We start from the raw sequence: 12,527 nt of genomic DNA on the forward strand, positions 1-12,527 counted from the left end.
GACAGCGGACCCACAGCTGGTTCGTGCGCTTCTTCCTCTGCTTTCTTATTGGTTTCAAGTCCATACAGGTACAGATCGGAGCGGTATGATTGGAGAACGCAAGAGTCTATCAAATTGTGCACGCAAAGGGAAACTGATTGTAGTAGATTCATTTCCATTCATTACTGGTTATTTAATATAGAGTTGTATAATATATAAATAAAAAAAATATGCATCCGATGCTCCTGGTACTCTATGCATGTACTAGTTTCGTGCCATCTGCAAATGGGAAAACAGTATCGGGACTTTTCAGAAGCGAGACAGCAAGAGAGAACATTGGCCAGTACATTACAAAATTTCTGTTTCATGGTAGGTGAATACTGACATCAATGAAATCTGTGCGTATAGTTAGGTGACTAAAAAATCCAAGTATGGTGTCCATATCAATCGCGTTTGACAACGTAGTTTAATATAGAATGTTTCTTCATTTAAAATGTTGCATATTTCTGTGGGATACTCATTTATTGTATCACTGCATACAGAATTGCTGGGTTCAAACAGAATATTCACACTCTTACGATGAGTATGGTTTAAATTGTAATCCACTGTAAATTGTTGTTAGAACAACGCGGTGCATAAACATGTAAGACTGTATTCGATCTAATCCCAGTGCAGCCTAACAATAAAAATTGAAGGTGAGTACAATTTAAAAAAATTCTCCGAAAGACGTTTCACAGAAGTTCTTGTGTTTACCAGGGGAAAAAAATAAAAAAGTAAGATAGTGTACATCAAACTATTATGATACAGTGTAGCTCTTGTCTACTGTGCTTTTAATATTCCTTTCAGCACTCCATAACTTCTGATATAATCAAGTACATTCATTCACATGGTACCATAAATTATTTAAAAATCTTCTGTAATCAGCACTACAGTCACGACGGAGCCGCTTTGCTCTGAATGTGTTGTTTCTAGTTTGTATATTTGTATTTCTTTTAGTGGTATTATTTTGGGTGTTATCTGCTATGGTATTCTGGTATTCTGTAGAATATTATCACATCAACTATAATACGTCTTTGTGCTGTAACCTTTTTCAGAGTTTCTTGTGTTAATGTGTTCTGTTTATTCAAAATTGCCAAAAAGCTTGTCCTGTAAGGTATATATATTGAGCTTTTTATTGACTATAGTGAAGCAAGAAACTAGGAACAAAGGTAATTATTTAAAACACACACTGCTTTCAGAAATGGTGTCTAATTCTTCAGTAAACGTAGTAGCATTATTACACATTTGCCTGCAAGTAAAAAAAGCCCTAAAAATGTCATAGTAAAATGATTCTTACTTGTTTCAAATGTTACAAATGTTGCAGTCAACCAATCCAATCTATACAAATTAGCTGCAGTGCTCCTATCTAAACTTTATCTACATTTTAAATGGGTAAAATACTGTTCTAATCCTAAACACATTAAACATTTAAGGGTAAAGGGGCCCATAGGTTAAACTTTTAATCCTGTTTCTGTATTTCAGCAGATCTACCCATATTAATAAGGTCAGTTTAGGTCACATGATTAATAATAAGTACAATGCCATCAAGTTGCTTCCTAGGTGATACCTTTAGACCCAATGATTCATCCTTCTATTTGCTATAATTGTTGTATCCTCTGTTTTTTGGGATATGTGTAATTAAACAATGTCTTATAATTTTGTACCACTGTGCAAAATCACAATGCATAGTGTTGGTATTTCTTACAGCTCATTGATTGTTTTGAAATTAATTTGCCTTCAAAGAAGCTTTTAGTTGTTCGATGATAAAAATATTAATAGCCTTAAGAGTTTGCCAAAGGTTGACTATTTATCATGCTCATAAAGATCTGTGTTATTTTACCTGCACTGAAATACAGAACAGTGTACTCATTACAGTATTTAATTGGGGTGGGGAAATAACCTGCAATTTCTTCTGGATACGTATTAAGAGAATGGTTTAAGATATATATTTTTAAGAAAATATTCATCACTAGAATATGAAAGCAATATAAGCATTACATTTGCTTTATAATTTTATTCACAGCTCTGTAGCATTGTACAGTTAGGTTTATATGATGGAGCATCTTACCTAAGAATGTGCAATGTTTACATGTTTATTTCACTGATATTTTGATTACATTTTCTATCGATACAATAGTCACCGATGCTCTATGATTTACGATCGCTGTGTAGGTATTATTAATGTTAGTGATATAGTCTGCTATAGTAGAATATTGTAGTGCAGTATTAAGTGTTATATATTACCAGTTTACCACACGGTGGTGCTAAAGAGCAGCAATAGACGTTCAACGCTGTATAGTGTTCTTGATGCAATTGATGCAATTCATTGCAATTCTTGTAGTTAAGTACCAAAGTTAACTTGTAAATGATAAATTATAGATAAACACTTCCTAGATGTATATGTATATTAATAAAATATTTTAAACATCTTACATTATTTTTTTAGAATTTTAGGTTTCCTCATTTTAGTTTATGAAGTCTATTTACTACTCTGTGTGTTAAAAGAGGATATATGTGTGCTATTGTGAAAGACAAAAACTTTGAATCTGTAGATTGTTTTAAAAATATACTACTACTTATATATTTTGTACTTCTAATGTATATAAATACTATTATTACTAAGGTTAGAATATCTCTGCTTTTCTTAATACGTTAACAACATGTTTTTAAAACCTCATTTTTAAAACGTCTTAAACTTTTATGTACAACATAGAAAGCATGTCAAATTTACCAAAAATTTTCTATTTAAAGTCATGAACAAAAAGACACACTCATTTGACAAAAAGTATACAAGTTTGTGGTCTTTTCCAAAACAAAAGTGTATTATATTATAATGAGTTTATATATGTAATGCTGTGGCCATAAATATGTTCTAGCTGATTGTATTTTTACACTTAAATGTTATGTAAGTCTATATTATTTATCACTATTGCTTAATTTGGTCAGTTCTTAGGAAAGAATGTGGAATATTTACTCATGTTTATCAGATACAGTAGAAAATAAATGGATTTAAGTCTTCCTTTTCCTATTACCAGGAGAGAATGGTTTGATAAACTGCAGAGTGGAGGATGTCCAGACAGCTATCGAAAAGGAAGCTAGACTGATCCTTTTCAGAGAGCAGTCATGGCTTAACCTTCTAGAAGGATACGACAATCTAAGCTGTTTAGAGCACCTTACAAATGCACAAATCTCAAGTAAGTACACAGCTTGCATGTCTTCAAATGTTAATTATTTTGAAAGCAAAGATATATATTTCCTTTAGGGCAAGAATGTTAAGCATAACAGCTAACAGCTTTTGACCGTGTGTTTCTAGCCTAAAGATTTTCTGCTTAATGCTATGTCTTAATGTCTTAAATACCCTGGTGCAACATGGGAAAAAATGATTAACTAAACAGCCCACACAAAAATAACCTTACAGAAGCCTGTTAGTCTCATTAGTACTTAAAAGTATTTGACATTATAAAGTCAAAATTAATTTTTGAAGGTTGCTAAACAAAGCAAGATTGCAGATTGGCTGCAGACACAGAGTATTGTGCTTTCTCAAAATTCACATGCTTGTGACCACATTTTTGTGTCATGGTAGGGTTTTAACTGGGAAGAAAGTTTAGTTTCTCCTTTACACAAACTACAGAAGGAATTTTTTGCTCACTTAATGTTATCTAAAACTTAATTTTTGGACAGCATTTTCTGCTTTCTGTTCCTGATTTAAAACAACGACTTATATAAAAGATACAAAATACCACATTAATTCCATTTAAAAAACAAAAATATCTTAAAGTAAAATTATATTGGAATGACTGCGATAAGGAAAACTATGACTCCACTGCAGTTCTGTTATGGACACTCGACACACTTCAGTTTCAGAGTCACACAGTACCAGCAGACAGCAGTGAATTCCGCTACTCTGTAAGACCAGCTCCCTCTGCGGAAGAATTCAGCTCTTTACAGGTTCCAAGGGGGCGACGTCTCTTTCTGTAACGGGCTCAGTTTCTACCAGCTCTGTTATAAGAACATTTTGTTCGTCTTATTAAAGTGAATCAATGCTACTAATACTAAATGTCATGTACAGTAACATTTAGCCAGGTTTCATCCTGTGTACGGGCTCTTAATAATCTAATTTGTCTCTTAAGTCTCTAATGCTGCATTAAGTAACACTAGTATGCAATGCAAATTCAACCCCCAAAGGACTGAAACTCACCAGAGCCAAATTAAATGGTAATATTAATCTTCATTGCCATTAGAAATACTATTAAAGAGCTTCTGAACTGCCAAACACTGTGGACTGTCTATTACAAAGAAGAGGCTTTGTACTCTGAAGCACAAAAATAAAAGCTCTTCTACATTCTCCTCTATTCCTCCATGTAATTGCTTTTTTAGCATTTTTCATTCATTTTATTTTTCTTCTAATTTGATCTCCTTCAAGGTTCATTGTTATAACACATGCTAACTCATCCACATAGATTTTATATTTTTTTATTATTAAAATTAATATATTTTTACCTTTTGATTCTGAAATGAGTGATTGAGCACTATATCTCACACTATATCATTACACTTGTAATTCAAGTGTTGTTAATTTCTGCGCTGCTAATTGCACCAGTGTAGAATATGCATGCAGTGTTGTCTTCCATTGTTTCTGAAACAATGATCCACAGCCTTGTCAAGAGTCCTTTCTGCCAGCCACACTGGAAATGGTATTGTTCAAAGGACTGGAACTAAAAATGAAAGGGCAGCATCATATGAAATAAAAAGCTTTCAGGCTTTGATGTACTAGAAATAAAAAAAAAACTCATTTAATAGCATTTCAAAGGGGTGTTATTGATCAAGGTGATACTTAATTTGTGAAATGATGTACTTATTACCATGTTGAAGGCAAAATTCATCCACTTTCGTAATAGCTATCTGAATATGCTTTATACTATATTGTGTTTCACACACATTTCTGGGAGCATAATGTGTCAGAAAAAAAATCTTTAAAAATTGCAATTGAAAGAATTCACTTCATTTCTTATAGAAGGATTGCATTTCTCTAAGAAAATTACAAAGGCTGTTAATTAGTAATTTGAGTGAATCTCAGTAGCTTATCCCATTGGTATTATTCTAGTACAGCAGCAGAAATACGTAATCTTCAGCAATAGAAATGCCAGGCTATAAGTCCAGAATGCCTTTGAAACCATACCTTTTCTTCACACTGAGATCTGTGACCCACTATAAGTGTAGATTTTGATGGTCATTTTACACAGTGCATTTATTAAAAGAACACTTTGTTGAGAGGTTTTGAGATCTTTGATTCTTCCTTTTCTAACCTTTAAGAAATGACAGTCAGTGATGCAATACTGACTCACACAAATAGCCACAGAGATCCTTATAGATGTTTCCACAAATGATATAAATAATGATTACTGCATGCTTTTACAGATCTATGAAAAACAAACTCACCTAAGGCTTATAAGGCATAAATGAACTATTAATACATTTCTTTTCCTTTTTTTGTGATTTTTTTAGTTACTCTGACTGAGGAAGAGCACAACCACACTATGCCTCAGCTCCAGTTTCCCCAGACATGGTATTTAATGTATGTGGATCGGTACACCTGCCAAGAGGGTGATATCACTGGGGTGTTAAAAGACACTGAATTTGAAATAAAGATGTTTAACCCCGATTCAGCAGGAAATCCACTGGATCACTTCAGTGCTGAAGAGGCTGGTAAGAGATTTTCTTAGGTTTGGTGATGTTTATTGGAGTTATGCAGAAAAACTGGTAACATCAAGGGGAATATGGTTAGAAATCCTAAATAAATATTTAAATGAATAATCAGAATGAGAATGCTCCCAAGTGACAGAACCAGTGAAGCATTAGTGGAGTACCATAGCCCAGACATTGTTTGCTCAAGCCTCTGTCATGTCACGGATCAACCAGGATTCCCCAGGCAGCAACACACAATACCTACTGTACCTCTGCAACTTGCTGGGTGCCTAAAAACTTTTACTTCCCTTTGTGAAGACACTTTTCTCCTCCATTTGGTTCTAACTCCGTTGCCAGACACTGTTGTGCTTTCAGCATGTAAAATGATAAATAATTCTACTAGGGGGCATGTCAGAGAAGCACGTCTCATTTTCTTCCAGGCCAGGTACTGGTCTGTTGCTAGACAGCAGGTTTCCAGTTGAGCCTTCTTCAGTCATGAAGTGGACATGCCTAACTCTGCAATTATGGCTTTTCCTGATCACATATTTAAAAATGGTACATTGAAAGGTCTTTTGTGTATTGCATCATGACTAATGACACTGGTGTCTCACTAAAAACAGATGAGGAGAGATTTGTTATAAGTTGTGTTTTATCCATCCTTCTATCTTTTTAATGGTGCATTACTTCCTAGCTTGAACAAATGTTTAGCTGTTTTTCTGATTTGATTTGATTTCTCATACCTGATTGAAATCTCTTCACAGGTTTACATGACTTTTATTTCCTACTCATACTTGCATACTTTGTTGCGACCTGCATCTATGCTCAGCCACTGTGGCAAACAATTCGAAAGAGTGGACCAATGCACACTGTTTTAAAAGTTTTGACCACTGCTTTGCTGCTTCAGGCTGCATCTGCTTTCTTAAACTACGCTCATATGGCAAGGTAGAGTATTCTTATTCATTCAGTTGAAGGTGCTTTTATTCATTAAAAAAAACTAAGCAACAATATTCTAATAACGACAAAAAAGTTTCAATTTCTTGAACTATAAAATCAGTTAGGTAGTAAGTAGCCAAATAATGGGAGTCATGAAATCTCATTAAAACCTTTTTTTTTGTTATTGTATTATCAAAAAGTCAGTGTGTCACTTTAAAATGCATCCTAGATTTGTCTGCTGAATACTGCATGTGGGACATTCACTGAATTAAGAGTTCCGTTTGTGTATGGGTCATGGGTATGTAAGGCTGCATGTCAGTGCCTCTGATAGAATCCACTAAGTTCACTGGCAGCACAATACGTTTCTTTATTTCATTGTTTTTTATGTGCTGGTGATCACTGCTTTAGGAAGCAGCTGATCAACACATGAGCAGATACTGTATACTGTATGACTTTGTGCTTTAGTTATTCATTTAGAAAGCTTTTAAGAGAATTTTCTGTTTAAAAAATACAACAGCAGAATTTCTCCTTTGGAGTTGCAGTAATGGGCAATATCGTAAGACCCTTTGTCTTGAATACTTTTTTTGATGTATAAAAATAAACAAAATAGTTTTTTTTTTAAATATCAGTTATTCCCAAATAGAAATGTTGGGCTCAAATGTACTATAAGTATGATTAAAAAAATATTATTATGTAATACATATCTTACACTACATATGCACCATATATTTTGGAATATATATATATTGGAATTGTTAGTTTTAGAATCAACACATTGTCATTCACAGATACTCAAGGGATGGCATAGGAGCACCGCTGATGGGTAGCCTAGCCGAATGTAAGTCATCTTTCAAGACTTGTAGTGCTTACTGTAGAACTGTAGCTGTAAGAAACTGTTTCCACTTTTTAATGCATCAAGCATCAAGACAAGTTGATTATCCCTTAAATGAATGGACATACAAGTCAGCTTATGCTATCTTAATTACTCAGAAGTACCCGTGTCTTTATTTCAATCAGCAATGGCCAATAAATTGGTTAAAGTTTTGTTTTTACATTTGTAGTGCCTAAATATCTTCTTTAAAAATAGTGTAACTGGATGATCTTGGCCATTAGTCTTTCTCTGAATTATCTCCATATTTGTTGAGAATAACTGACTACCCTGTAATCTCACATAACATTAAGGTTCTTAATTTGTCCAACAGTGGGCAAACTGTCTATACTACAGTAAATGGAATGGAAGGATAGTTAGCCCACAGTTTGCTCACAGAGAAAATCAGGCTATATGTCCTGATTTTCCAAGAACAGACTGGTGTACAGTACTTAGAGCAGTCTCAAACTGGTCAAGAATATATATGGTCTTGGTGATATCAGTAAATGGTGATGGCAGTTCAAGTCATCCATTACATTGATGCATTTCCTTTTTTTTCCTTGCAGTCTGTGACATGGTCTCCCAGATTCAGATGCTGTACATGCTTCTGAGCCTGTGTATGGGCTGGACGATTGGAAGGAGTCGCAAATCGCAAAGCAAGCCCCTGCAGTGGGATACTTCCCCAGCCTCTACTGCCATAGCACTCTTAGGCGTCATCACTCAGGTCGTAAAAGCTGCCTATTGATTGCTTATTGCTTGTCAGGTCTGGAAGGATTTTTAAAGCAAAACAGTTTTAAGTGACATGTCTTGAAAACTGCTTCTTTACTGGACTTCTCTTTCTTTTCCAAGGGGGCACTGCTGCTCTGGGAACAGTTTGAAGATGCTGAACACCACAGTTACCACACCCATGGCAGTATGGCTGGCTTATTTCTGATTGTTTTAAGGATCACCATCGCCTTGTTTCTAGCATCTATTCTGTATCAGATTATTACAGCAGAGAGAAGCACACTTAAAAGAGACTTTTACTTAAGCTTTGCTAAGGTATAGTCATTTCTGTTAATTGGTTCTGTTGGATCTCTAATCTAACCTGTCAATTTTTCTCTAAATGTAGAGTATTTGTAGTTTTATAGTTTAGAACAGCTATGATTTAAATAAATGTAGTCCTAGAGTCAGCATAAAGAAATAGACCCTAGTTCTGTTTGTCATTTACAGTATAACTTAGTTTCAAATCTCATTTGTATTTGTGGGTTGTATTTGGTGGTCTCAATTGATTTATGTTTGAAATTTGTATTGCTGCACTGAGGTCTATTGGATTAAAAAAATTCAAAACATAGGTAGCAGGCAACAACAGAGAAAATGTGAACAAAAATACACATCAAGAAACAGAAAGTGTATAAGTGTACACTGTCATTATGGAAATATACCAGCTTTATTCTTAGACATGAGCTCCCTGAGCATTAACACAATCCTGGCCTCACTGACACATATCCCTGATCAGTCTCTAATCAAGTGCAGTCGTATGTTTAACAACTTTTCGTTTGTAGCTCTAGCCAGATGGCAAAGGTTGGTGTCTCATGTTGATGACTTTGGGTGAGCTGGCCCAACATATGTTCACTTGGACTCAGGTCAGTGAATAAAACACTGTACCAGTTTTTATGGAGCAACCTCCAATGTTTTGTGACCCAGAGAAAATGGCCATTTTGGCTCTCAGCTGTCAACGTTACCGCTGAATGGTGACCTTTGAACGTGAAGGTCATTTTTATGCAGAGAGCAAATCCAAAAACATATCTACTAGGGGAAAAGCAGATCTATACCACATGGGCTGAGACATCAAGCAACTCAACATAAATACATGACATAAAACAAGTTTTCTATTATAAAGAGATTTTTTTTAATGATCATAAGCAAGTACTTTTACAGTTACCAAGTACAGTAGTGTTCAGGAAGGCTACAGTACTGTACTATATGCTTTTTGTTCACTTGGCCACTTCAGTCCTTTTCTCTGGTCTTTCCAATTTACGTTTTGCCATGGGTAAAAGGATTTTGACAAAAATGTGAACAGAAGGCAGTAAAGAACTGTAAGTGGCTGTAATGATGCAGAGCAAACAAAGAACTTGAAAAGAAATGCAGGAGAGAGGAAAATGGCACATGACTTTTGAGTTGAGTGCCAGGGGAATACTGAGAAGCTCTGGGTTTCTGAGAATGTTCTTGAAGCTTCAAGGCCTGGCTTGGAAACAGACTGACACTACTAGTACACAAAACCCTTTTGAGGGGGAAGGGGTTACTTAATTTGTTTAGTAAATGATTATTTATCCATTATGTTTATATAATTTAAATGAGTAAATTGTGAATTTACTCATTGTGAATGAGAATTTGTTCTCCATTGACTTAAAATAAAAGAATAATTGTTCTGTAGCCGCTTATGTCTGCAAAGTACCTATTTGCTCACTTTGTAAGTAAACAACACAATGCAACCAGTGAGCTTTTTTACATAAATTATAATGTTTTCATTGTGCATCACTACAGCTAAGTTAAGGGTTACTGCGTTCCAACTTAGTGAAAAATATTTTCTGAAAGTCACTGAATTAGAGAATGAATGGGCATGGGCTTCTTCTAAATCAGAGCATGTTCTAATGTTTTTAATCTATTTAAATTTTACCATTTTCTTGTTTGTTTTGTGGTATAAGAAGTTATCTGGTGACATGACGTGATTTGATGAGACGAGATTTAATTATGGAGTACTGCACTATAGTGTTACTAAAGCAGAGACCTTTTAAGAGTTGCAATCAGTCTCAAGCTATCAGGCATTATTCTCCATAAAATTGAAGCCTTACTGTGAGACATGCAGTATAATTGCAACTGTTATTATAAATCCTTGAAAATAAGTGTTTCCCAATTTTTTTTGTTGTTTGTTGGACTTTCCTCTCCTGACCTATTTAACCTCTAATTGTGCATTTTAATAACAAATGTATTTATTATAACACATGATATCTGGATTATGCAGAAAGAAAAAAACTACCAAAATGATTTACTGGTTTCTGTTTAAGTTATAACATTTGGGTCTTAAATGTGCAATAATGTCTGGTGCCTGAAATTTTCTAATTTACTTCCATTGTAAACACAGAAAAAAATAATTTTGCAATCATACCTTTTCGGTGCGTGTTGCACAGGGAGTTACTCTTTAGGTTAAATGAGATTCACCTTTACAATTCTAAAATTTACTCAATAGTAAATAGAATACAGCAGCAGTTACTGAAGACATAGTGTTTGCAGCCTACAGGTAAAGTATAAAGACAGCCCTGCAACAACACAGTAGTATTTTAGCTCACATTAATGGTCAAGCATGCTGAAGAATTGCAAAATTCAGCTATCACTGTTATTCTAGAGAAATGTAATATATACCATTAACCATGAAATCATGTTTAGATTTGCTAATAAGTACAAATTTCTTACTTTTCTATATTTGGTCTCAACTCTAGGGCTGCTTTTTATGGTTCTTGGCCCACCCTGCTCTTGTGGTTTTCTCCGTGGTATTCAATGACTATCAGAGAGAAAAGGTAAGTAAGTTTATGTAAATATTGAAATGTGAAAACAGTGAAGTATCTCAGAAATGTGACTTTTAGGGTTTTCTTTCAGTAAAATGGAAAATATTCTCCACTGTCTGATGACCTATTACCTTTGATTTGTTTTTCTACAGATCATTACCATTGGTGTTATTCTTTGCCAGTCGATATCTGTGGTAATACTGTATAGACTCTTCCTCTCACGCAGTCTGTACTGGGAAGTTTCATCTCTGTCTTCAGTTACACTACCGTTAACCATGTCCAGTGGGCACAGAGGGCGATACTTCTCTTAACACTGGATCACAGTCACAAAAAGAGCTTTTATGTAGTATTTGCAATGGTGACAAATTCTCCCAGGTTTTTCAAAGGCAAGGAGCACTCCATTTCTGAAGGCCTGTCTTCATGTGTTGCATATTTGGAAAACCAGAAAAGCTCCTGCAAATGTAGAAGCAGTATATTCTGCAAATATCACTTCACATCTTGGGTGTGTGTGACAAGAACAAGATAGATGGACAATTTTCATAATGCTGTAAAAATTGAAATGTATTTAATTTATAAAGCACATAATGGAACTGAATATATTGTATGTGTATACATTACATCTTTTGGAAGTATTTGATAATTATACAAAAGATGGATGTTATTTTTTGTTTTGTTCATTTTTTCTTATATTAAAATGCTTGGCATAAATTGCAAAATTTGCCAAAAATGAAATGGTGAATAACATTGAGTTTTATTTCCAAAAAGTAATTTGCAGATAGTATGTGGTAGAGGTTTCCTATGGTTAAGAGTATACTTTGCAAATTTTAATTATGTACCGTCATTGAGAAGAAACTACACTTCTGGTTTAAAAAGCCATGGCCAGAACTAGTTACAAAAATCCTGAAGGACTGCTCTTGAACACTTGAACCAAATATGTACTTATGTCTCTTGAATAAAAAGTTGAAAAAAATTAAACTTGAACCTATATATATATATGTCAGTCTAAAGATTCTATTTTTTCTTATACTTCCATGGTTTGTGAAACATTTACCATTGTGAATCACTTTTAAATCACATTTTCTGTTTAAAAATGTCAGACAATCATACAAGGAAGGTGATTTTTTTAGAAAAAAGAATCGCTAAAAGTAATAGTGTATAGCGCCGTTTTCAAAAGATGCTTCTAACAGAAGAAGAGCAAAATTAACCTTACGTTAAGCAGTATTTTAAATACCTCATGCTGGCAAGATTTAACTTAACATTATGCTGACACTTTCATTTATTGTGATTGATCCCCTTCACTTATTTCTTAAGGTTTAGAAAGCTTGTTTTGTCAATTAAAGCCATAATTCAAGAAAAAGTATTGACAACTATAGATCACCAAAAAGGAGAAGCGAGAAAGTTTACAAGAGATTTGTTTTTTAATGTACACATGGATGTACATCTCTAACTGTGTTACTTTACGGATTCTGTTATTCCCA

At 34.3% G+C, this 12,527-nt stretch overlaps 1 protein-coding gene across 1 annotated transcript; it reads left to right on the plus strand.

Annotated features, from left to right (window-relative positions):
- Window positions 1-116: 116 nt before the first annotated feature.
- Window positions 117-11,967, plus strand: gpr180 (G protein-coupled receptor 180). The gene is made up of 9 exons (XM_088913538.1): window positions 117-348; window positions 3,054-3,212; window positions 5,524-5,724; window positions 6,465-6,645; window positions 7,425-7,474; window positions 8,071-8,228; window positions 8,354-8,545; window positions 10,984-11,061; window positions 11,202-11,967. The coding sequence occupies exons 1-9, from the start codon at window positions 210-212 to the stop codon at window positions 11,358-11,360; spliced, it is 1,317 nt and encodes a 438-aa protein (XP_088769664.1). The 5' UTR covers window positions 117-209; the 3' UTR covers window positions 11,361-11,967.
- Window positions 11,968-12,527: the final 560 nt, after the last annotated feature.

The sequence above is a fragment of the Atractosteus spatula genome, chromosome 4, assembly GCF_055471065.1.
Source record: "Atractosteus spatula isolate fAtrSpa1 chromosome 4, fAtrSpa1.hap1, whole genome shotgun sequence".
Lineage (NCBI taxonomy): Eukaryota > Metazoa > Chordata > Actinopteri > Semionotiformes > Lepisosteidae > Atractosteus > Atractosteus spatula.

Bases quoted from the DNA above. Each gene is read 5' to 3' on its own strand.
- gpr180 (XM_088913538.1), top strand. From the start codon at position 210: ATGCATCCGATGCTCCTGGTACTCTATGCATGTACTAGTTTCGTGCCA. The intron at 8,229-8,353 runs GTCGTAAAAGCT...TTCTTTTCCAAG, and splicing joins TCTTAGGCGTCATCACTCAG to GGGGCACTGCTGCTCTGGGA. The intron at 11,062-11,201 runs GTAAGTAAGTTT...GTTTTTCTACAG, and splicing joins ATGACTATCAGAGAGAAAAG to ATCATTACCATTGGTGTTAT.